General features: G+C 43.1%; 1 protein-coding gene across 2 annotated transcripts in view; it reads left to right on the plus strand.

Annotated features, from left to right (window-relative positions):
* Positions 1-5,623: 5,623 nt before the first annotated feature.
* UQCC1 (ubiquinol-cytochrome c reductase complex assembly factor 1) overlaps positions 5,624-26,356 on the plus strand; it is a 101,125-nt gene continuing 80,392 nt past the window's right edge. Inside the window, exons 1-2 of one of the 2 annotated variants that reach the window (XM_066383997.1) lie at positions 5,624-5,742; positions 19,938-20,045. In XM_066383997.1, the coding sequence (XP_066240094.1) occupies positions 5,719-5,742; positions 19,938-20,045 (132 nt within the window). In that variant the 5' untranslated portion in view covers positions 5,624-5,718. The remainder of the gene's footprint in view (positions 5,743-19,937; positions 20,046-26,356) is intronic. The other variant, XM_066383998.1, reaches the window with a different exon arrangement.

Consider the following 26,356-nt stretch of genomic DNA (forward strand, 5'->3'; position numbering starts at 1 on the left):
CCATTTGTATAAATATATCTTCTTTGGAGAAATGGCTAATCAAATCCTTTGCCCATTTTCAATTAGGTGTTTATTTATTTTTTATTTTTGAATTATAGAGTTCTTTATGTAGTCTGGATACAAGCCCCTTATCCGATTTATGATTTGAAAGTATTTTCTACCATTCCACATCTTTTTACTTTCTTTTTTAAATGTTTATTTTATTGATTTTAAAGAGACACAAACATTGACCTGTCCCTGTATGTACCCTGACTGGGAATCGAACTGGCAACCTCTGTACTTTGGGACGATACTCTAACCAACTGAGCTATCCAGCCAGGGCTCTTTTTACTTTCTTGATGGTAAACAAAAATTTACATGTTTATATAGCATAATTTATCTAATTTTTTTGTTATCTGTGCTTTTGCTGTTATATCTAAGAAGGCTTTGCCTAACACAAGGTCATGATAACTTTACTTTTATGTTTCTGTTAAAAGTTTTATAATTTAGCTCTTACATTTAAGTCTAAGTTCCATTTTGACTTAATTTACCATATGGTGTGAGATAGGAGTTCACTTTGAGTCTTTCAAATTAAAAAAAAAATTGTAAATATACAATATATTATACACCCATGACTGTAATATGCTTGAAGGCAAAGACCAAGTTCTACTTTGTATTTTTCATAAAACCGATGAGTAAATTCTTTTTCAGAATTATATTTTGAGAGTGACATGGATCTTTTTATTCAGATTTTTAAGGCAATTATAGAGAGAGGTACAAACTTCAAATAAGACAAAAGGATATATAGTGAAAAGTATGTCTACCTTCCATACTTACCTCTTGGTCTTCCAATTCTCTTCCTCAGAATCAACATCCATAACCACCATTACTGTTTCTTGTGTACCCTGCCAGTGGTTTTATGTACATATGCTACCACACACTTAGACTAGAATCCAAAGTCCTTACCTTGGCCAACAAGGTCCCGCACAATCTGGCCCTCTAGGGCCACCTTGTCAACTTCATCTTCTACCATACTCTTTCTTACTCGTTTGACTCCAACCATCATAACCTCCTTGCCCTTCCTTGGAAAGACCAAGCATTCTCCCATGTCGAGGCCTTGGTACCTTTTCTCTCTGTCAAGCATGCTCTTTTCAGAGATATTGACATGGGTCACTCTCTCATTTCATTCACACTTCTGATCAAATTCACTAAGGTTTGGCCTGATCATTTTGTCTAAAATAGCACCTTGGCCTGACCTGTGGTGGCGCAGTGGATAAAGCGTTGACCTGGAAATGCTGAGGTCGCCGGTTCGAAACCCTGGGCTTGCCTGGTCAAGGCACATATGGGAGTTGATGCTTCCAGCTCCTCCCCCCTTCTCTCTCTCTGTCTCTCCTCTCTCCCTCTCCTCTCTAAAAAAATGAATAAATTAATAAAAAAAAATAAAATAAAATAGCACCTTGCCCTCTCACTTTTTTTTTTTTGATATTTCACTCTTTATTCTTATTCCACTTAGCATTTATCAATACCTGACATTACATTATATTTATTCACCTAATGTTTGTCTCCCTTTACTGGAATACAAGATCCATGGGAATAAGAACTTTGTTTTATTTTCTACTGTATCTTCAGCATCTAGATCTGAGCCTGGATCAGGGTAAATGCTTTGTGAATATATATAAATTTAATACATGACTGAATTTCATTGTGGTGCCTATAAGCAGGTATGAAAATTCTGAGGTGTAGAAGAGTCTAGAGAGAAAGATGAACTGTAAGGAGGGAAAGGGAGTTTTGAGAGGACAATAGAAATTGCTGGGTCTTCTGACTGGGTGTTTAGGGGACAAGGAGCTGATGAGCCCTGGCCCTGGAGAGAAGCTGCCCAGCGCTGGGGCTGCTGGGAGCAGAGGGAGGAGCCCTGGGAGGGGCCTATGGAACCTGCACTCCCCACGGTTCCCTGCTAGATACACTTGTCTATGCCCTCAGCTTGTTCCCAGGAAGTTCCTTCTACTTTCTGTCTTAACTGAAACCTGGCCTTCCTTTTTGAATATGACCTCCCCTGTAGCCTTCCTGCTTTGGGCTGTTGTTTGTCATTATTCTCTACTGTGTGTGTGTTAAGATTGACCGAGTCTTCATTCATTTGCTTTCCAATACCCCTTTCAAGCCATCGCCCCCCTACCCGCTGCTGCTCCTTTAAGGTCCATGCTGTATGCTCTTACAACTACTAACTTCATGGACACTCTCCATTTATCACTGACTTTAAATGAAAAGACTGCATTTTCTTACCCTTTAAGCTCTCACTCAATTTGGCTCACTACATTTTCTTGTATTCATTTGCCCCTCCTTCTTCCCTAACAGCCTCTTCCTTTCTTTACATCCTTGACTAGACACATTTCCTGGTCTAACACTCAAACCTCTCTCTTGACGATAGCATCACCTTCTTTGTGCTGATGACATTCGTCCCGTGACCTTGAGAGACCTTAATCCTTTATGGAGTCCAACTACCACCAGCTCTCTCTTCTGTTAATCCTAGGTTAGCAAACGATTCTGAAGAAAGATTGCATAGAAGTAGATTGGTGCCACTAACATTTTTGCTCCTAAAAGTACAAGATTATTCAAGAAAACATTGGTTATAAAAATTTTTAAAAGGGAACTAGCCCTGGCCGGCTGGCTCAGTGGTAGAGCGTCGGCCTGGCGTGCGGGGGACCCAGGTTCGATTCCCGGCCAGGGCACATAGGAGAAGCGCCCATTTGCTTCTCCACCCCCCACCCTCCTTCCTCTCTGTCTCTCTCTTCCCCTCCCGCAGCCAAGGCTCCATTGGAGCAAAGATGGCCCCGGGCGCTGGGGATGGCTCCTTGGCCTCTGCCCCAGGCGCTAGAGTGGCTCTGGTCACGGCAGAGCGACGCTCCGGAGGGGCAGAGTATCGCCCCCTGGTGGGCAGAGCGTCGCCCCCCTGGTGGGCATGCCGGGTGGATCCTGGTCGGGCGCATGCGGGAGTCTGTCTGTCTCTCCCCGTTTCCAGCTTCAGAAAAATACAAAAAAAAAAAAAAAAAAAAATTAAAAAAGGGATCTGTCAACTCTATCATAAGATAAAACAACTGTTAAAAGGAAATGAATTAAGGCCCTGGCTGGGTGGCTCAGTGGATAAAGTGTTGACCCAGCACACCAGAGGTCAGTGGTTTAACCCGGTCAGGACACTGTAGGAGAAGCAATCAATGAGTGCACAACTAAATGCAACAGCTAAATGAAACAAGTTGATGCGTCTCTCTCTCTCTCTCTGCCTCCCCCCACCCTGTCCTCTTTCTCTCTCCAAAATCAATGGAATTTTTTTTTTTTTTTTTTACAGAGACAGAGAGTGAGTCAGAGATAGGGATAGACAGGGACAGACAGATAGGAATGGAGAGAGATGAAACGCACCAATCATTAGTTTTTCATTGCGCGTTGCAACACCTTAGTTGTTCATTGATTTCTCTCTCATATGTGCCTTGACCGCGGGCCTTCAGCAGACTGAGTAACCCCTTGCTGGAGCCAGCGACCTTGGGTCAAGCTGGTGGGCTTTTGCTCAAACCAGATGAGCCTGCGCTCAAGCTGGTGACCTCGGGGTCTCGAATCTGGGTCTTCCGCATCCCAGTCTGACGCTCTATCCACTGCGCCACCACCTGGTCAGGCTGGAAAATTTTTTTAAGAATGGAAATTAACTAGATCTATATAGAGCAACATATGTAGAATTTTAAAAAGAAACTGTTGAGTAATAAAAAGAAAGCAGCAAAATAAAAACACAAGTATGTTGTCAAGTAAATAAAAAGAAAATCAGTACCAACCAGAATAATATAATATAGTTTCTAAGGGAATATGGATATGTATGTGAAAGATCTAGAAGGAAATTCAATTGTAGAGAGAGTGGGAGGGATTGGAATTCAAGATGGTGATAAAAGGGACTTTATTTTTATTTGTTGATAGTTTAGAGAGAGAAGAAAGGGTGGGAGGAGAAGCAGGAAGCATCAGCTCATAGTAGTTGCTTCTTATATGGGCCTTGACCAGGCAAGCCCAGGGTTTCAAACTGGCAACCTCAGCATTCCAGGTCGATGTCCTATCCACTGCACCACCACAGGTCAGGTAGTAAAACGGACTTCAGCTTTATCTGTACCATACTAATTTTTAGAAAAGAAAATGTAATCATGTAATCACATGTCACCTTTCAATTTAAAATTAATTAGTAAGTTAAAATTTTAAAAGTAAAGTGTGATCAATTTGAATTAGATCCTCCATGTTTCACGGGCCTCCTTTTCTTTCATGCTCTGTTAAACTTTAAGCTATCTTTACTCTTCTACAGTTTCATACTGTCTGCATTCCTGAGTAGAAAAAACTCTCCCTCTAACAGAGAAAATAGAAGCCATCAGAAAGGAAATTAAATATCTTTAATATAATATCTTCTCAATCTTTCGCATCTCCAACATCTTAGTTCATTGTTTCTTGTGTGAATTATTCACTTGGTCTTAAATTTGCAGTTTTTGTATCACATTTGCTTCTTGCATCTGATTAGTGTTTCTCTTTTCCCTTTTTAAAGATTTTATTTATTCATTTTAGAGAAGGGGGGAGAGAGAGGAGGGGGAGGAGCAGGAAACATCAACTCCCATCTGTGCCTTGACTGGGCAAGCCCAGGGTTTCAGACCGGCGACCTCAGCGTTCCAGGTCGACACTTTATCCACTGCACCACCACAAGTCAGGTCTCTTTTCCCTTTTTAATATGTGATGCCATTTGTCCTAACTTATGTGTAGGAGCACCACACCATTGTTTTTCAATACTGTGCTGGGAAGCTACCCACTTGAGTGCAGAAAGCATCTCTTCAGCTTATGGAATCCTTCATATGCAAGATTATAGAAGGAAACATTTATATTCTGCATAAAAAAGCAAAACTATATTTATGTACTAGAATCACTGCTATTCAAAGACCATTAGCCTATTAATTGGTCTTCTATTTTTACATTTAACTCTCTCTGATTCATTTTACATATAGTAGTTAAAGTCAGCTTCTTAAAACATGAGCCGGTTAGCCCTCATCTACTTAATATTCTCTAATTGTTTCTTCCGGTACTTAGAATAAAATCTAGACTTCATCTAGAAGTCCTTGCATAATTTAGCCTCTGCCTGTCTGCCTATCTCTGTAAATTATCTCTTTAAATTAATTCAGGTTAATTTCAATACTACCCTGGTCACCTTTGGATTCTTGTAAGAAACCCTTGTTCTTTTCCGTCTACCGACTCTGGTCCCCTCTCACTCTCCAATCTTTGCTGCTAGAATAGCATGTTCAAAGCCACTTCCCATGCCTAGCTCCTTCTCCTCCTTTGGATTGCAACTTATATATGTCACCTGCTCTGCGGGGCTTTAACTGTTGGCTACACTGTCTAAAATCTAGTTTCTCACGTTTTTCTCTAGTTGGGTTGTTTCTTTCATAGCACTTAACACCATTTTTAATTATTTTATATTGTCATTGGCTTACTAGACTTTTTGTGGGCCTCCCTCGAGAGAGAGAAGAGAGACAGAGACAGAGAGAAAGACACATAGAGGCAGAGACGCAGACACAAACGTGTCCCTTGGAAGTGCACGCTCGTCGGGCGGTGGCCTTTGTGCGCCTGCGCCGCCGTTGCCAGGCACCCGCGGCAGAGAGGACGACCTAGGGAACGGGTGGCGGCGGCGGGGACTCCGGAAGCCCACCCTTCACCCGGAAATGGTTGTTGAAGAACATGGCGTTGCTGGTGCGAGTCCTTGTGAGTGAAGGAGTAATTTTGTACGGTCGTCCGCTGGGCACCGAGGTTGGAGTCGGAGAGGACGGGGTGGGGCAAACTGGAGAACAGTGCAGGAGAGGAGCCTGTGCGGCAGCGAGGCTGCGCGGCCGCCTCTCTGGGGGGAAACCGAGGCACACTTTGGAGGAGAGGGAGAGCGACATGGGACCTAAATTCGATGAAGTTTGGTTTTCCTTAGTCACGACCTGTTACCCCCACCCCCACCCCCCAGGGAGAGGCAGCACCGATTGGAGTTTCGGGAGACCTGGGTTCTATAGTCCCTGTTCTGTCATGAGGTACAGTGTGACGTTGGGCAGGTAGTCACTTTCAGACCTCAGGGCCCCTGTGTGAAAAACGAGGACGTTTATCTGCGATCCCTTCGGATCCTGAGGTTCCCTGGGTTTGTTTCAGAGATCAGTAAGTCCATTCTCAACCACAGTCAAGTGGACTAGTATTATAGTTATTATTAAGTTGAAAGCTGCACAGGAACGGGGTCATAGCTGTCGTTTTGACTTTGCCTAGCACAGTGTCTGACAGCAGAAGAAGGTTTAGGAGGATAGAGAGCTAGTAGCTAACCATGGAGGGCTGGGGGAGGATAATTTTATCAAGTCTTTCAGAACCTGGGTCAGGGACAGTGTTTTTTCATAGCTGAGGCTGTCTGTTCCTGCCTCTGGCTACCTTTTATCATTTTGCGGGGTGGGGCAAAAGTAGGTTTACAGTTGTGCGTGCATGAGTCACAGTTTATTTTTGTATTATTTATTGATATGGTATTATTTTCCATAGGAACAACTGTAAACCTACCTTTGCCCCATCCTGTATAAATGGCTTACGAGGACTGCAGTTTTATTTTTTGTATGTCTTGTCAGCCTCGCAAAGTGCTGCGCATGCGATTGATTGCTCGGTAAATATTTGTTTGAGGAATAGCTCTTATAACCAGAAAGATTCACTTGGCAGAGTAATTGTTGATGCAAGAGCAGAAATTGATTCAGATCTGAGGACTGCTGAGGAAATGTCCTTATTTGTGGACATTTGCAACTTGAATGTCCTTATTTAGTGTTGTTGTTGTTTTTTTTAATGTTTATTTGATTGATTTTAGAGAGAGGAAGGGAGAGAGAGAGAGACAGACAGACAGGAACATTGATCTGTTCCTGTGTGCCCTGACTGGGGATAGAACTGGCGACTTCTGCTTCAGGACGACACTCCAGCCAACCAAGCTGTCTGTCCAGGGCCTAAGTTATTAGTTTTTTTTGTTGTTTTGTTTTGTTTTTGTTTTTTTTTCTGGAGCTGGAAACGGGGAGAGACAGTCAGACAGACTCCCGCATGCGCCCGACCGGGATCCACCCGGCAGGCCCACCAGGGGCGACGCTCTGCCCACCAGGGGGCGATGCTCTGCCCATCCTGGGCGTCGCTGCTGCACTCTAGCGCCTGGGGCAGAGGCCAAGGAGCCATCCCCAGCGCCCGGGCCATCTTTGCTCCAATGGAGCCTTGGCTGCGGGAGGGGAAGAGAGAGACAGAGAGGAAAGGGGGGGGGTGGAGAAGCAAATGGGCGCTTCTCCTATGTGCCCTGGCCGGGAATCGAACCCGGGTCCCGACGCTCTACCGCTGAGCCAACCGGCCAGGGCCAGTTATTAGGTTTTTAAGATGGCTTTTTGGGAGAAGAGATAAAGTTTATTGGACTGTATACCTGACATGAACACCTTGATTTGTCTTGGAAGTTAGTGGATGCCCCAACTATCTTAAATATTCTTGTCGCTGAATGAGTGGACTATTTTTGGGTTCATATCTTCTTAGGTGGTAGTATCTGTAGAATCTCCCTCTCTGGGTGGATTCTATTTGTTGGATCTGTCCGCTATTAGTTGGATCTATTATCCCCCAGCTTCCATTTACCTTTTTCTATTCATTTTTTTTAGGTAAAAAGCAAGTTTAGATAAGGAAAGTCGCTTTCACTTTATACCAGGGGTTGGGAACCTATGGCTAGCGAGCCAGATGTGGCTCTTTTGATGGCTGCATCTGGCTCGCAGACAAATCTTTAATAAAAAAATAATAATGTTAAAAATATAAAACATTCTCATGTATTACAATCCATTCATTTCCTACCGCTCATGTTCATGGTTGCGGGTGGCTGGAGCCAATCATAGCTGTCCTCCGGGACAACATCAAATTTTTATTGGATAATGTATAATGTACACGGGTCATTGTATGGCTCTCACGGAATTACATTTTAAAATATGTGGTGTTCATGGCTCTCTTGGCCAAAAAGTTTCCCAACCCCTGCTTTATACCATGATTCTTTGAAATCATCTTAGCGTGTGTTTTAATGTAATGTGTGACAAAGGAATGGAAACTCCCATAGGACAAGTTGAAAGTGTCAATAAACGTGAAAGTAGCAGATATTTACTGATCATCTACTCTTAAGAGGCATTTGGGTTAGACACTGAGGAACTTACAAGTACAGGAAAGTGCACATGCTTTAGGAGTGTTATTTATGGTCTAAGTTGAAAGTGTGGCTCTGTTACTTACTGTGTGTGTGACCTTGAGCAATTCACCTTCCCTGAGCCTCAGATTTTCTTCACAGTAAATTTGATAGCATTGATCAGAGAATCAGCTGATAATCAGTGATGTTTAAATGCTTTTCTTCCCTTTTAGTTCAACTGTTTGAACATTAACTATGTTTTAGGAACCATCCAAGGGTCTGGGTGAAAAACATAGACCTCACTCTCAGGTTTATAATCCAGTAGGAAAGGCAGAAAACTACTGCAGTACTTGAAATGCTGTGCTAGAAGTCTGTACCAAGTGCAGTGGGAGCAGAGTGGCAAGGTACCTAACCCAGCCCGAGGACAAGCATCCATCAGGGAACAATGCCTGAATGAAATGAGAGAGCATTAGTTAGAGACTGGGCGAAAGGGTACAGAAGAGAAATGTTAGCTTGTGCTAAGAATGCTGGACAACCAAGTCACTAAACAAATGGACTCGGGCACTTATGGGGAAATGGCAGGAGAGGAGGCGGGGCTTTTATATCACAGTTAGGAATAGGAGGTTTATCTTGAGGCAGAGGGGAGCCATTGGAGTATTTAGGCAAGGAAAAATGTACTTTTAAAGGTTTTTCTTTTTTTTTTAAATGTATTTACTCTGACCCCCCCCCCCCATTTACAGCTTTTAAATTGAGGAATAATTGACAGGCAATAAATTGCATTTAATTGTACAATTTGATAAGTTCTGACATTGGTATACACCTTAAAAGCTATCACCTCCATAAAAATAATGAACATACCTATCACTCCCCAAAATTTCTTTTGTGTCCTTTTGCAATTTTTTTCTCCTGCTGCTCTTCCCTCCTGCAACCACCACTATTCATGAACACTTAAAAATTTTTTTTCCCATTGATTTGAGAGAGGGAGAGAGAGAGAGAGAAGCATCAACTCATTTTTCCACTTAATTGTTTCTTTTTTGTTTTTGCTTTTTAGTTGTGCACTCATTGATTGCTTCTTGAATGGACTCGGGCACTTATGGGGAAATGGCAGGAGAGGAGGCAGGGCTTTTATATCACAGGAGTAGGAGGTTTATCTTGAGGCAGAGGGATCGAACCCACCATGTGGGTGTGCCAGGATGATACTTTTTCTATTTTCTTCTTTTTTTATTCAGTGAGAGGAGGGGAGGCAGAGAGACAGACTCCCACATGCACCCCAACTGGGATCCACCTGGCAAGCCCACTAGGGGGCAATGCTTTGCCCATCTGGGGTGTTGCTCTGTTGCTCAGCAACTGAGCTCTTCTTAGCACCTGAGGTGGAGGCTGTGGAGCCTTCCTCAGCACCTGGGGCCAACTCACTCCAGTCCAGCCATAGCTGCAGGAGAGGGGGAGAGAGAGAGAGAGAAAGAGAGAGAGAGAGAGAGAAAGAGAGAAGCAAAAGGGGGAGGGGTGGTGGAGAAGCAGATGGGCCCTTCTCCTGTGTGCCCTGACTGGGAATCGAACCCAGGACATCTGTACACCGGGCTGACACTCCACCACTGAGCCACCTGGCCAGGCCCTCCTTCTCTAATTTTTTAATTGAAATTTAAAAATTTTATTTTAAAAGTATAATAAAAAATTTCTTAAAAAGTCAACATGGTGAATGCTCACATACCTACTATTAGACTTTCGTTTTACTAAATCCCTGTAGCAGTTGTGGATGGATGAGAGAGAGCTGAAATTAGAGACCCCCCAGGCCAGTCAGAAGCTGCTTAAATAATCCTGGAAGAAGTGATGAAGCCTGCACTAAGGGAGGAGGAGCAGTGTGGTTGAAGAGGAAGGAATGGTTTCAAGAGGAAATAGTCTATAAGGCATAGTGAGAGGGTAGATGTTGAGGGAGAGGAGAAGGAGGAGTCTTAACAGTGAGTCCCAGATCCACCTTTGATGACCGAGTAATAGCAGTGTCCACGGAGAATATCCACGTGGAGTTTTTTTTTTTAAGCTTCTGGAGAGTTGATGTTCAGGAGAGAGTGCGCGGACTGAGATAAAGGTTGTGGTTGAAACAAGGTGTTGAGGTTTGCCAGGCAATAACATTGACAGCTAACATTTATAGGGCACTTACCATGTGCTAAGCACTCTTATTAAATACTTTATATACGTGAACTTCTTACAACAGCCTTTTGAAAAGGTAAACACTATTATTTCTGCCATTTTCCTGATAAGAAAATTGAACCGCAGAGGTAGTATTTCGGAAGCATTCTCATTAATCTTCATTAACGTTTTTCTTCTTTCATGCTTATTGACTGCTTTTCCTCCCTCTCCAGTGATGGTTCCGGAAGGAGAGGGAACTAGAGTAAAACTCTGTTGTTGCTGAGTAGCTCCAGCAGAAGAACTGGACATTTGAGCAGTGCAATGGGACTTGCTTAGAGTGTTATGAGCTATCCTGGGCACTGGTGATCATTTTTGCTTTTCTATGACAGTAGTGGCAATTGCAGAAAGCCACTCTGTACTTTAAAATATACAGAACATAAAATTTGCCATTTGAATCTTTTTTTTTTTTCCTGAAGTTGGAAACGTGTAGGAAGTCAGACAGACTCCTGCATGCGCCCGACCGGGATCCACCTGGCATGCCCACCAGGGGACGATGCTCTGCCCATCTGGGGCATCGCTCTGTTGCAACCAGAGCCATTCTAGCGCCTGAGGCAGAGGCCACAGAGCCATCCCCAGTGCCTGGGTCAACTTTGCTCCAATAGAGCCTTGGCTGCGGGTGGGGAAGAGAGAGACAGAGAGGAAGAAGAGGGGGAGGGGTGGAGAAGCAGATGGGCGCTTCTCCTGTGTGCCCTGGCCGGGAATCGAACCCGGGACTCCTGCACGCCAGGCTGACGCTCTACCACTGAGCCAAGCGGCCAGGCTTGAATCATTTTTATATATATCGTTGAGTAGTATTAAACATATTCACATTGTTGGGCTGCCATCACTGCCATCATCCACGGAACTTTCTTCATCTTACAAAGCTGAAACGCTGTAAATCCCCCTGAGCCCCTGGATTCAGTACAGGGCAGCCACCATTCTACTTTCCGTCTTTAAGATTTGGACTACTCTAGGTACCTAGTGTAAATGGAATCATACAGTACAGGTATTTGTCTTTTTGTGACTGGCTTATTTCACTTTGCAGCATGTCCTCAAGGTTCATCCATGTTGACTTCTTTTTCATGGTGGCCATCTTAATGGGTGTTGGGTGATATCTCATGGTAGTTGATTTGCCTTTCTCTAATGAGTAGTGATGTTGAGCATATTTTTATGCTTATTGCCCTTCTGTGTATCTTTGGAGAAATGTCTGTTCAAGTCCTTTGCCCCCCCCCCTTTTTCTGTATTTTTCTGAAGTTGGAAACGGGGAGGCAGTCAGACAGGCTCCCGCATGCGTCCGACCGGGATCCACCTGGCATGCCCACCAGGGGGCGATGCTCTGCACATCTGGGGTGTTGCTCTGTTGCAACCAGAGCCATTCTAGCGCCTGAGGCGGAGTCCATGGAGCCATCCTCAGCGCCCGGGCCAACCTTGCTCCAGTGGAGCCCTGGCTGCAGGAGGGGAAGAGAGGGACAGAGAGGAAAGAGAAGGGGAAGGGTGGAGAAGCAGATGTGTGCACTGGCGAGGAATTGAACTGGAAACTTCCACATGCCAGGCGATGCTCTATTGCTGAGCCAACCAGCCAGGGCTGCCCATTTTTTAATTGAGGGTTGTTTTTTTTTAATTTTTAAAAATTTATTTATTTATTCATTTTAGAGAGGAGAGAGAGAGAGACAGAGAGGAGAGAGAGACAGGGGCGAGGAGCTGGAAGCATCAACTCCCATATGCGCCTTGACCAGACAAGCCTAGGGTTTCGAACCGGCGACCTCAGCATTTCCAAGTCGATGCTTTATCCACTGCGCCACCACAGGTCAGGCTGAGTTTGTTTTTTAATTGTTGAGTTGTAGGAGTTCTTTATATATTCTGGATGTCAATCCCTTATCATATATGATTTGCAAATATTTTCTCCCATTCTATGGGTTGCCTTTTCACTTTGTTGATAGTTTTCTTTTTTTTTTTCTCTCTAAAAATTTTTCTGAAGCTGGAAACGGGGAGAGACAGTCAGACAGACTCCCGCTTGCGCCCGACCGGGATCCACTCAGCATGCCCACCAGGGGCGACGCTCTGCCCACCAGGGGGCGATGCTCTGCCCCTCTGGGGTGTCACTCTGCCGCTACCAGAGCCACTCTAGTGCCTGGGGCAGAGGCCAAGGAGCCATCCCCAGCACCCGGGCCATCTTTGCTCCAATGGAGCCTTGGCTGCGGGAGGGGAAGAGAGAGACAGAGAGGAAGGAGGGGGTGGGGGTGGAGAAGCAAATGGGCGCTTCTCCTATGTGCCCTGGCCGGGAATCAAACCCGGGTCCCCCGCACGCCAGGCCGACGCTCTACGGCTGAGCCAACCGGCCAGGGCCTGTTGATAGTTTTCTTTGACACAGAGACATTTTAAATTTTGGTGAAGTCCAACGTAACTATTTCTTGTTTTGTTGCCTGTGTATTTGGTGTTATATCCAATAAGTTATTGCCAAATCCAATGTCATGAAGCTTTCCTTTATGCTTTCTTGTAAAAGTTTCATAGTTTTTAGGTCTTAAATTTAGGTCTCTGACCCATTTTGAGTTTATTTTTATGTATGGTATAAGGTTTTACTATTATTTTTTATTATTTTCTTAATGTTTGCCCTGGGGGTTATAATTAACATATTAATTTATAACAGTTTAGTTTGGATTATTACTGACTTGATTTCAGTAATAGTATATAAAAACTTTGATCATATATAGCTCTATTCCTACTCTCCTCCTTTGTGCCATTATTGTCATTCAAATAACATCTTTATAGATTGTGTGCCCATCAACATAGAATTATAATTTTTCCTTTATTCAATTGTCTTTTAAAAAAATATTTATTGCCCTGGCCGGTTGGCTCAGCGGTAGAGCGTCGGCCTAGCGTGCAGAGGACCCGGGTTCGATTCCCGGCCAGGGCACACAGGAGAAGTGCCCATTTGCTTCTCCACCCCTCTGCCGCGCTTTCCTCTCTGTCTCTCTCTTCCCCTCCCGCAGCCAAGGCTCCATTGGAGCAAAGATGGCCCAGGCGCTGGGGATGGCTCTGTGGCCTCTGCCTCAGGCGCTGGAGTGGCTCTGGTCGCAACATGGCGACGCCCAGGATGGGCAGAGCATCGCCCCCTGGTGGGCAGAGCGTCGCCCCTGGTGGGCGTGCCGGGTGGATCCCGGTCGGGCGCATGCGGGAGTCTGTCTGACTGTCTCTCCCTGTTTCCAGCTTCAGAAAAATGAAAGAAAAAACAAAAAACAAAAAAAACAAAAAAAACAAAAAAAATATTTATTGATAGCGAGAGGGGTAGGGAGAAAGAGTGAGAGAAAAAGAGAGAGAAATAGCAACATCGAGCTGCTCCTGCATGTGCCCTGACTGGGGATCAAACTGACAACCTCTGCATTTCGGAACAATGTTTTACCTGAGCCATCCAGCGGGCAGCAGTAAACATTTTACTAGAGGGTGTGACAGCAGATTTGAGCAGAAGAATCAGTGACCTTGAAGATAGGCTCATTGCGATCATCCAGCCCGAAGAACAGAAAGAAAAAAAAACCAATTAACAGAGCCTCAGAGACCTATGGAACCACAAAACACACCAACATATGTATAATGGGATTCTCAGAAGGACAAGAGAGAAATAAAGGAACAGAAAAATATTTAAAGGAATACAGGCAGATGTGATGCAGAATTGGGTACCTGAAACCTATATAATTTTGTTAACCGGTATCACCCCAATAAATTCAGTTTTTTTTTTTTTCATTTTTCTGAAGCTGGAAACAGGGAGAGACAGTCAGACAGACTCCCGCATGCGCCCGACCGGGATCCACCCAGCACGCCCACCAGGGGCGATGCTCTGCCCACCAGGGGGCGATGCTCTGCCCATCCTGGGCGTCGCCATGTTGCGACCAGAGCCACTCTAGCGCCTGAGGCAGAGGCCACAGAGCCATCCCCAGCGCCGGGGCCATCTTTGCTCCAATGGAGCCTTGGCTGCGGGAGGGGAAGAGAGAGACAGAGAGGAAAGCGCGGCGGAGGGGTGGAGAAGCAAATGGGCGCTTCTCCTATGTGCCCTGGCCGGGAATCGAACCCGGGTCCTCCGCACGCTAGGCCGACGCTCTACCACTGAGCCAACCGGCCAGGGCAATAAATTCAATTTTTAAAAATTGAAATAAAATACTGGCAGAAAACATCCCAAATTTGATGTTTTTAAAAAAATCAATCTAGCCTGAGCAGGTGGTGGCTCAGTGGATAGAGCGTTGGACTGGGATGTGGAGGACCCAGGTTTGAGACCCCAAGGTTGCCAGCTTGAGCGCGGGCTCATCTGGTTTGAGCAAGGCTCACCAGCTTGAGCCCAAGGTTGCTGGCTCGAGCAAGGGGTCACTCGGTCTGCTGTAGCCCACGGTCAAGGCACATATGAGAAATCAATCAATGGACAACTAAGGAACCACAACAAACAATTGATGTTTCTCATCTCTCTCCCTTCCTGTCTGTCTGTCTGTCCCTATCTGTCCCTCTTTCTGACTCTCCCTGTCTCTGACACACACACACACACACACACACACACACACACACACACACACACATCAATATATAAACCCAAGAAACTCAGTAACTCCAAGTAGAATAAACTCAAGAGATCCACAAATAGACGTATCATAATCTTCCGAAAGATAATAACAAGGATAGGATCCTGAAAGCAGCAGGAGAAGCAGTTCATCACTTACAAGAGATCCTCAGTAACAGGAACACCTAAATTCTCCTCAGAAACCTTGGAGGCCAAAAGCAATGGGATGAAATATTCAAAATGCTGGAGGGAAAAGACTGTAAAACAAGAATTCTCTATTGTAGCAAAACTATCATTTAAACATGAAGGAAATATTTAAGTCTTTTTAGATAAAAACTGAGGGAATCTGTCAATAACAGACCTGCTCTACAAAAAATTCTGTAGGGAGACCTTGAGGCTAAAATGACATGCGTGTCTCTTGCCGAGTCTGAACAAGGCCTTGCTCTGCTTTCTTGCTTCAGCTCTTAGACTATAAACAAGTGTCCTTTTCATGGTCTGTTTAGTGCCAAGTTTTTTGTTTGTTTTGTTTTTGTGTGCTTTTGTTGGTGATTTCCCTGTTTAAAATGGCCCCTGAATGTAGTACTGAAGTGCCCTCTAGAGATGCAAAGTGCAGAAAGACTGATATTTATTACGGAGAAAGTTTGTATGTTAGATAAATTTTGTTCAGGAGTGAATTATAGTGTGTGCTGTTGGCTGTGAGTCCAATGTTAATGAATCAATAATGTATATTAAATCAAGTGCATTTTAACAAACAAATGAAACAAGGTTATGTATCGATTAGTTGATGAAAATATTGTGAACAGAGGCTTGCAGGAACCTAACCCTGCAATTCCCCTAGGAGCTATGGTTCAGTATTTGCTAACTCTACTTGTGGTCACTTTATAAACTGTAACTGTAGGGAACAGGAGAATAGACTACCTGTAAGGCCTTTTGCAGCTCATGAGTGAGCCAAGGAAAATACTATGTATCTTAAAAACTACATTCAGAAGCAGATTGGCTAGTGGACAAGTGTAGTGAAAAAAAGCTGGGCTGTCAGAGTGATTTGAAATATAAATGTAAAACCACTTACGTTTTATAATGTACGTATATAGGAAATAACATGAAACCTGTCTTTAAAATTTTGGTTTTGAAGTGTTGGCGAGGCAAAAAGACAATAAAACACCCACTTAGTAATGGTGTATATATTATCCTAAATTAGAGCAATAATTTTAACTGGGAATGGCTATAAGTACCTGTGAGGGAGAGAGAAGTACTTTCACAGATTTATCTTTATTAAATAAAGTATTGTAAGAGGTGGGAAGGGAAAAGAACTGTATAGAGGCAGTTGAGTCATAACCTGGAATCTAGGGAGGCTCCTTGAAGCAAATGAGCTCGTGGTTTGGGTAGGCGTTGATGAAGAGAGGCCCAGAGGAACTGACTGCAAGGGGATGAGCTTGTGGAGTGGAGTAGCGGTTCCCAAACCAGAGAATCTGCGTCAGGTTTGGAACTGCTGAGTGGAGAATTCAAGGCAGGGTATGTAAGTATAATGATGAATCTGGAGGGGTTCGGTTGATAAATATCAGGTGTTGAAGTCTGACTAAGGTACATGGAGCCATTGCAAGCTTTGGAAAGGGAATTCCAGATTCAGAATATTCTGAGGTAACGAACTGTCTTGCTGCTATGACTGCTGGGGAACGAGGTGGTTACTTATCTAATTCAGTAACAATGTTAATAACAATAATGACACCTTCGTGTATGTGTTTTACTGTTATTCACATGCTTTTACAGATGATCTCGGAACACTACTGTGATGTAGATTTTATTATTTCCACTTTACCTCGGGGAAATGGAGGCCCGGAGAACTGAGTAACTAGTTCAGGGTCGTAGAGCTATTTCACGGCAGGCTTGGGATCCAGATACCCTTTCTGCTACACCTCAGCAGTTTCAGTTAAGGGTTTGGAAAAGAATTGTTGTGGGATTGGAGAAGGAAAGAACAGAGCTGATTGCTTCTTTCTTCTAATAAGAACTGATTTAAAGTATTGGCATAAGACCAAGTAGAGCCAAAATTACAGAGAAAAATTTTGTTGACATTGGAAAAAATAATGATGAAATTCTTCAGAAAATCTTCCAAAAGTTTTCATTGTTTCTACTTGTAATTTTCTCTTACTACCCCCAACCCCCACTGCTTTGGACCTAAATTTGCAGAAGTTTCATCTTATCTCATATGTACATTATTAGGAAGGGAACATCTGACATTGAATGATTCTATTCAATCTGTCAGCATTAGTTTATGAAAAGCCAGTAACTGTCTCCCGTTTGAAAACCATCTCAACAGACCAAACTTCAGCTGAAATAAAATATTTTTATGCCCTGGCCGGTTGGCTCAGCGGTAGAGCGTCGGCCTGGCGTGCGGGGGACCCGGGTTCGATTCCCGGCCAGGGCACATAGGAGAAGCGCCCATTTGCTTCTCCACCCCCACCCCCTCCTTCCTCTCTGTCTCTCTCTTCCCCTCCCGCAGCCAAGGCTCCATTGGAGCAAAGATGGCCCGGGCGCTGGGGATGGCTCCTTGGCCTCTGCCCCAGGCGCTAGAGTGGCTCTGGTCGCCACAGAGCGACGCCCCGGAGGGGCAGAGCATCGCCCCCTGGTGGGCAAAGCGTCACCCCTGGTGGGCGTGCCGGGTGGATCCCGGTCGGGCGCATGCGGGAGTCTGTCTGACTGTCTCTCCCCATTTCCAGCTTCAGAAAAATACAAAAAAAAAAAAAAATTTTTAATCTTTACTTTTTATTTGAAACAAGGTTCTGTATAAGTGTAAACAGTTAATAATGGCCCTGGCCAGTTGGCTCAGTGGTAGAGTGTCAGCCCAGTATGTGGATGTCCTAGGTTTGATTCCCAGTCAGGGCACATGGGAGAAGCGCCCATCTGCTTCTCCACCTCTCCCTCTCTTGCTTCTCTCTCTCTCTCTCACTTTCTCCTCCTCCTGCAGCCCTGGCTTGATAGGCCCTGGGTGCTGAGGATGGCTCCATGGCCTCCCCCTAGGTTGCTAAGAAGAGCTCAGTTCCAGATGGGTAGAGCATCGCCCCCTAGTGGGCTTGCCAGGTGGATCCCAGTTGGGGTGCATGTGGGAGTCTATCTCTGCCTCCCCTCCTCTCACTGAATAAAAGGAAACAAGAACAAATAAACAGTTAATAATAGTTTTAGAACTATGAGACACTTTAGAAAGCATCTTTAGGTTTAAAATTCTAACCTCACTCCTGCCCCTTCCTGCCTACACACAAGGAAATGGAGATTCAGATTCAACTTAATATTTATTGAGTTGGATATACTGCAAAAGTCCATATGTTTATTTTTCTTAAACTTGAGAAGCAAGAACTTTATTTTATAGAAGAAGCAACAAAGGCTTGTGGCTTACTAACAGTGGAGCCAAGAATCAAATCAGTGCTTATTGATTCCAAGTATCTGGCTCTTTCCACAATACTGTGCTGTGGTTTAATTGGTTCAAGACTAGATCATAGAGTGGTAGAGCTAGAGGGGACTTTAGAGATATTCTTGGACCCTTCTATTCCATAAATGATCCTGGAGTTTTGCTGCCTGGGTTCAAATTCTAACTCTACCATTTATTAACTATGTTACCTTGGGAAGTTATTTATTCATAACTCAGTTTCTTTATTTATATAAATGGGATAATAATAATATACTTACGCCATTGGGTGGTAATTGTGAAGTTTAAAAAGTTCATATAAGCCCTGGCCGGTTGGCTCAGCGGTAGAGCGTCGGCCTAGCGTGCGGAGGACCCGGGTTCGATTCTCGGCCAGGGCACACAGGAGAAGCGCCCATTTGCTTCTCCACCCCTCCGCCGTGCCTTCCTCTCTGTCTCTCTCTTCCCCTCCTGCAGCCAAGGCTCCACTGGAGCAAAGATGGCCCGGGCGCTGGGGATGGCTCTGGTCGCAACATGGCGACGCCCAGGATGGGCAGAGCATCGCCCCCTGGTGGGCAGAGCATCGCCCCTGGTGGGCGTGCCGGGTGGATCCCGGTCGGGCGCATGCGGGAGTCTGTCTGACTGTCTCTCCCTGTTTCCAGCTTCAGAAAAATGCAAAAAAAAAAAAAAATTAAAAAATAAAATAAAATAAAATAAAAAAAAAGTTCATATAAGTAAAGTACCTAGAAAAATGCCTGGCACATAGTAAGTGCTCATAAGTATTAAGAAACTGAGCAGATAGAAGTTATATTATGTGTATAGATCATACTAGGATAGGTGAGTTTAAACTCTAATCCAAATCTTTGACTCCTAGTATTGTAGTTTACACTTGGCAGATTGTTTTCAAATAAGTTGTGTATCCAGTCCTCATTATGACCCTATCTAGTCTACAGGTCAAGTGAACGGAATCCTTGGTTCTCCCAGAGTTGGTCCCTGGAATAGAGATTTTCAGTGCTGGGTACACGGATGCCACTTATACAGTGGAATGTATTTTGGGTTCATAAAATCAAGCAGTTTTCTCATTTAGCAGAATAGAGCTCCTTCTTTCTCCAGTTTGGCCTTTCACTTTGGCCCAGAGACCTTTCTGAGGTCAGTAATGCCAGAGGGAAGAATTGAATCACAGTCACAGCTCAGCCATTTAATCTCTTTTGTCTTGGCAACCAGCTTGCCCAAGTGTGTTTCCCACCCCCCAAAATTCAGCCCTAGTCTCTTGATCCTTTTGGAGATGATGGTAAACCCAGCACTACTTACTGTAAGGAAATTCTGTGAATATCAGATAAATCAGTTTGAAAAGGCATTGCTAACTAAATAAAATGATACTTTTCTTGTAAAATGCCTAAGCCTGCTTATTTTGTTCCTCTCCTGAGAGGGAGCCTGTGTTCCTTGCCTATGTCGGCTACTACTCGAGTTCTTTTAGTCCGCGGGTCAGGAACAGACAGGGTGCACGGAGCCTTGAAGGGTGAGCATGGGGAAGCTTGGTCTTGGTCCTGTTTGGGATGTTTTTCTGTCATATGCCCTGTTCTGGCAGGACTTCTAAACTCATGTATGCTCCTTTGCCTTCTTCGTACGGAGTCTGGTACAAATTCTTGACAATTTTTTTCTTTCTTTAGAGGAACCAGATTAGCATCTCCCAGTGGGTTCCAGTATGCAGCCGGTTGGCACCTTCCTCCCCTCCCACACAGGGACAGTGCAGCAGGGATTTGTCTGGCACTTCCCAGGTAAGGTTTGTTCCTGTGGCTGGCATGAAAACTTCAGTGTTTATGTGCAAATGTCATGTATTTATAGATTAGTCAACCACACTGTGTGATGCAGAAACCTCACGAGACCACATCTAGGTCTCCGTGGTGCCAGCTCAGGACTGATTCCTACTGTATAGTGTCTAGGGCGTGTTGCTAAATACCCCAGCAGTGGAAGTTAGCCTAGGACACCATGCTACAGTCCGATGATTTTCACTGTTGGGAGAGTTTCCAGATAGTCGTCTCAGAGGTAACGTTTCTTTAGCTTTCTTTTCATAGGCACTTTTATTTGGGGGAAGAAATACTTGTTTCTTTCTTTTTTCTTTTTACAAACATAAAATCCAAAGAATTATTTGAGGCCATAATTTACCATGGACACATGATTTATTTTAATGTAGTTTACCATGGACCCTCCTTGAAAGTTTTTTCTCCTGATTTTTGTTAATCATACAAATGATTTAGTAATAAAGGAAATAAAAATCACTCATGACCTCAAACATGAAAACATCTGCTGGCTCTTTTTTAGTCTCTGTGTGTGTACTAATTTTTTCTTTAGGTACCATATTAAATAGCCACAGAATTTTATGTTCTGGTGTATTTTCACTTATTAGAGCAGACAATATTCATGTTATTAGAACAGATATCATTCATGTTGTTAGACTTTTTTCCTTTTCTGTGTGTGTGAGAGAGAGAGGGAGAGAGAGAGATGAGAAGCATCAACTCGTAGTTGTGGCACTTTATTTGTTCATTGATTGCTTTCTCATATGTGCCTTGACCAGGGGGCTCCAACTAAGCCAGTGACCCCTTGCCCAAGCCAGTGACCTTGGGCTTCAGGTTAGTGACCTTTGGGCTCAAGCCAGTGACCATGGAGTCATGTCTAGGATCCCATGCTCAAGCCAGCGACCCTGAACTGCTCAAGCCGGCTACCTTGGTGTTTCGAACCTGGGGCCTCAGCAGTCCCATCTGATGCTCTATCCACTGCACCACCGCCTGGTCAGGCTGAGTCTGCTTTTTAAACTAATTTTTTGAAATAATTTAAACTTACAGAAAAGTTGTAAAAATAGTATATACCCTTATCTAGCTTCCTCAAATGTTAACATCCTATGTAATCATTGTGCAATTATTGAAACCAGGAAATTAACATTGATATAACTATTAACTAATCAGCTAATCAACACAGCTTTTTCCAGTATTACTAGTTTTTTTCCCCCCTAATGTCCTTTTGTAGTCTCTCAATTTGGGTTTGTCTAATATTTTCTTATAGTTAGGTTAAGGTTATACAGTTTTGGCAAAAGTGATGGTGTTCCTTTCTCAGTGCATCATATCAGAGGGTACTTGATGCTAGTATGTGTTATTACTAGTGATGTTGACTTTGATCACTTGGTTATTAAATTGGTGTTTGTCAGGTTCCCCTCATATAAAGTTACCACCCCCCTGTCTTTTTTTAACCAGCCACAAACCTTTTTGAAGTGATCAATACATAAATCCTTTCTAAGGGATGTTCTGAGACATACAGGTGTGGGTTGCAGACACATCAGGATCTGTTTTAGTGGTATATTTTTGGTTTGCTTCACAAGGGGAAATCACAAATCAAATCAAAAGGCCTGATTTTTAAAAATATATAAAAAGTCCTGACCAGGCGGTGGCGCAGTGGATAGATCATCGAACTGGGATGCGGAAGACCCAGGTTTGAGACCCCGAGGTTGCCAGCTTGAGCGAGGGCTCATCTGGTTTGAGCAAAAGCTCACCAGCTTGGACCCAAGGTCACTGGCTCGAGCAAGGGGTTACTCAGTCTGCTGAAGGCCTGCAGTCAAGGCACGTATGAGAAAGCAATCAGTGAACAACTAAGGTGTTGCAATGCGCAACGAAAAACTAATGATTGATGCTTCTCATCTCTCTGTTCCTGTCTGTCTGTCCCTGTCTATCCCTCTCTCTGACTCTCTGTCTCTGTAAAAAAAAAAAAATATATATATATATATGTGTATATATATATATATATATGGAGGATTAAGCACCGCACAGTTCGAATCAAGAATACAGTTTTAACAAGTCCAGCAAGTTGGCAAGCAGAAGTGAAATAATCTCCTATACAGAAATATAAAAGGAGTCGAAGGTGAATTATGAAAAAGAAAATTTTGGTCAGAAAAATTATTACTACATAAAGCCACATAAGCATGCCTATTAGTTTGTTTGTTTTTTTAAGGAGAAAAGAAATAAAACTTAGTTTCCTGTTTACTCAGAAGGAAAAATTAGGAAGGTATTTGGAAAATACTTCTGATATTAAGTGAGTTCCTTCTCATCTACTATCTAGAAGTCACAAACATCTGACTTATTCTTGCCAATCTGTAGAAATGAGGAAATAAAAATGTTTGGCCTTTGGTGGGACAGTTACCCGAATGGGGTCCAGAGGAATCCCAGATGGGGGTGGAGTGTCAGCATCGAGTACCCGGACTTCTGCTCTTTCCACCGGGTCCCCATCCAAGGCGCCTTCTCTTTGTCTTAGAAAGTTTTGCTTCTGTTGTATTTTGTAAGGGAATCAGCCCTACTTTCCCCACTCCTGTATCTACAAAAGTTCCAAGCAAGTGGCATCCTCTACTCATTTTTCCCTTTTTTCCCCCATCGATTTTAAAGAGAGGAAGGGAGAGAGAGAGAGAAGCATCACTTAGTAGTTACGCACCCATTGACTGCTCATACATGTCCTGATGGGGCTTGAGTTGGCAACCCTGGGGTCGTACTGGCGACTTCAGTGCTCCAGGACAATGCTATCCATTGTGCCACAGGCCAGGTCATTTTTCTTTTTAATTAATGTCTGTGATATACTTTGAGACTATGCAAATATTGTTTCTGATCATACTTTTGCTCCCTACTAGTAGCATCCATAGATGGTTCTTTTTAAAAATGATATATAATGCTAATTTTATAATTGTGGTTAAAAAACATAACATTAAATTTACTACTTCAACCATTCTTAAGTGCACAGTTCCATAGTGTAGGGAATATTCACATTGTTGTACAACAGATCTCTAGAACGTTCTCATTTTGCAAACCTGACCCCTGACCCTTTAGCAGCCGCCTTTCTACTCTCTGTTTCTGTGATTTTGACTATTTGACATACTACTTATGAGTGGAATTATACACTGTTTGCTCTTTTGTGACTTACTTTGCTTAGCATGATGTCCTCAAGGTTCATCCATGTTATTACCATGTAGCAGGGTTTTCTTCATTAAAAAAAAATTATTGATTGATTTTAGTGAGAGAGGAAGGGGGAGAAGGACAGAAACATGGACCTGTTCCTGTCTGTGCCCTGACCTGCAACCTTTGCATATCAGGATGATGCTCCGTCCAGCTGAGCTATCCAGCCAGGGCATGGGTTTCCTTCATTTTTTAAGCTGCATAATGTCCATTATGTGTAGATGCTACATTTTCTTTATCCGCCCATCTGTTGATGGGCATTTGGGTTGCTTCCACGTCCAGGCTGTTGTGACTAATGCTGCAGTACACGTGGTATGCAAATATTCTTCAGGATTCTGTTTTAAATTCTTTTGGATATATACCAAGAAGTGGGATTGCTGCATCATATAATTCTATTGCTGCTGCTTGACTTTAACAATTATTACTGTGGTGTTTGCTTAATGATAGTTTTCTATTTTTGTCATTACTACTGCATTTATTGACTGGAATTCTGCTGTAAGAAAGAGGCTTTCACTTCATCCCCTTTTAGTTATTCCATTATTTATATCAGAAGCTCGTGGATATTTATTTTCTACTATGAGTTATAATTTGTTATTCTCATTATTTATTTTGTTGATCAAATTGTCCCAGCTTTGGCTATTGGGAACTCCTTCAAGTTCCTTTCTGCATGCCTTCATCATTTTTCAAACACTTCCTTATTTCCTGGCACCAGAAGATATTTCGTTCATGTTGTGTTTTCTTTGCTCTAGCCCGCGATGCAGCCATTTCTCCAAGGAGCCCTGGTTCTTTTTCTCGGAGAAAGGTTGCTAAGTGTGCATGAGCCTGTTATTAAATTCTACTTAGGTTTTTGAAAGCTGCTTGATATGGGGTCATCTGAATAGATGTTCTACCTTTTAATGAACTTTAGGTCTTTAAGTCTTAGTGTCCTCATTTCTAAAATGGGGAAAGAAATAGTGTCTATTTTGCGAGGTTGTTGTGAGATAAATGTAAGTAAAACACTAACCATATGGGTGCTGGACATGTAGGAGATTTCAGTAAGTTGTAATTAGTATTTTTGTTACTACTTATGTTCATGCTACTTGGGTGAATGTGTGTAAATTGAAACTTTTAGAAAAAGTGTATGCTAAAACTGTTTTAAGCAAGGTGCAGCCTTTCCCTGGGTTTTAGTTTCCTCATCTGAAATGAAAAGCTTGGACTTAGAACTCTGAGATTTCTTCCAACTCAAGTGTTGTTATGCTAAGTTACTGCTTAGTTCTTCAGTTGCTTTTTCTCCAAGCTAAACAGCCTCAATTCATTTTAACCTTTCCACTAAGACCTTTTACTCATCTCTTTGATCATTCCTGTGGTTCTTTTCTGGACCTTCTCCAGGTTGTCCTATTTAAAAAAAAAAAAAAAAACATAAAAAACAATCCACCTAGTTTTTATTGAATGTTGACTCCATGCCCAGATTGGTGTTGAGCATTGGTAAGAAAATAAAAGAAGTTTAAGATAGACTGGCATGGTGGAGCTTATAGTCTTGCTAAAAGGACCAGACACACCCATGGTATTCAAGAATCCTTGAGTCCTTCCCTTCTTTCCTTTTTCCTTCCCTCCCTCCCTCCCTCCCTCCCTCCCTCCCTCCGTACCCTCCCTTCCTTCTTTCCTTCCTTCCTCTCAGGTCTCTTCGTTTTCAGAACCTTTTGGAAGCAAACTGTAGGGCAAAAGCTTTATCTCTTTTACCACAGGCCGCCTGAGAAGAGTTTATCATTGAGTTGTCTGGAATAAGTCTTTACCTTTATATTATGCATTATAGTTTACACATCTTTTTAACATACATTATTTTATTTAGTTCCCAAAACAAAATTATGAGATAGGAAGAGCTAGAGCTTCAGCCCAAGTCTTCTGACTCAATGTTTTTCTCTTTCCATTATACCATTCTTCCTCACCTCTGCCTTCTCAATTGTCTTTTCTCTCCTGCTCACTTCTTAAGGCTTCTCTATGAAGTCCTTTCTGATGATTCTAGGTCATTCTTTTTTATCTCCAGGTTTCTTTCATTTACACTGCTTAATCCACATCTTTAAGCATTTCTGTACATTTTATTGAAGTATAATAAAAATACAGAAAAGGGAATATATCATAAGTGTACAGCTCAGTGAATTATTACAGAGTGAACATAACCAGCATCCAGATCAAGCTACCCAGGCCCTGGCTGTGTAGCTCACTTGGTTAGAGTGTTGTCCTGAAACACCAAGGTTGTGGGTTTAATCGCTTGTCAGGGCCCAGAAGGGAAGCAATCAGTGAATGCGCAACTAAGTGGAATGACAAATGAATGCTTCTGTCTCTCCCCCTCCCCCTTCCTCCTCTCCCCTGCTCTTCCCCACTCTCCTATTCTCTCCCCCTCCCTCCCCCCTCTCACTTCCTTTCTGTCTCTCTCATTCAAATCACTCAATAAAAGAGAGAACCCCAGAAAACTCCTTGATTCCCTTCTAGTCACTACCCCAACCAGAGTTAACCAAGGTCTTCACTTTGAACATGATAGCGTAGTTTTGCCTTTTATATATATGGTATATACTTTCTTGTGTTTGTCTGCTTTCATTCAACTTTGTTTTAGAAATTCATCCATGTTGCTTTGTGTAGTAATCGTTTACTCATTCTCATTATGATGCAGAATCTTACTGTATGGATATACTATAATTAATTTATCCATTCTTCTTCTTCCATTGATGGATATTTGTACTGTTTCCAGTTTGGGCTTTTATTAATAATGCTGGTATGAATACTGTCGTGCATGTCTTTTGGTGAACATACGTACACATTTATGTTGGGTTATATACTTGGCAATAGACTTATCAAGTCATATAGGGTGTGTGTATATAACTCACCTTCAGTAGATACTGTCAGATAATTTTCCAAGGTGCTGGTACTATTTTGCACTCTGACCAGCAGTGTATGAGAGTGCCAGTTGTCCCACATCCTTGTTACCCTTTTATTGTGTGTGTGGTAGGTGAACTTGATGGTATTTGGTTCTGTTTTTTGTAGAGTCTTCTTTCTCTTCTCCACAAGATTATAAGCTTCTTTTTTTTTTTTCCTCGAGAGAGGAAGAGAGAGAGACAGGAAGGGAG

This window comes from Saccopteryx leptura, chromosome 5 (assembly GCF_036850995.1).
Source record: "Saccopteryx leptura isolate mSacLep1 chromosome 5, mSacLep1_pri_phased_curated, whole genome shotgun sequence".
NCBI classification, from domain to species: domain Eukaryota; kingdom Metazoa; phylum Chordata; class Mammalia; order Chiroptera; family Emballonuridae; genus Saccopteryx; species Saccopteryx leptura.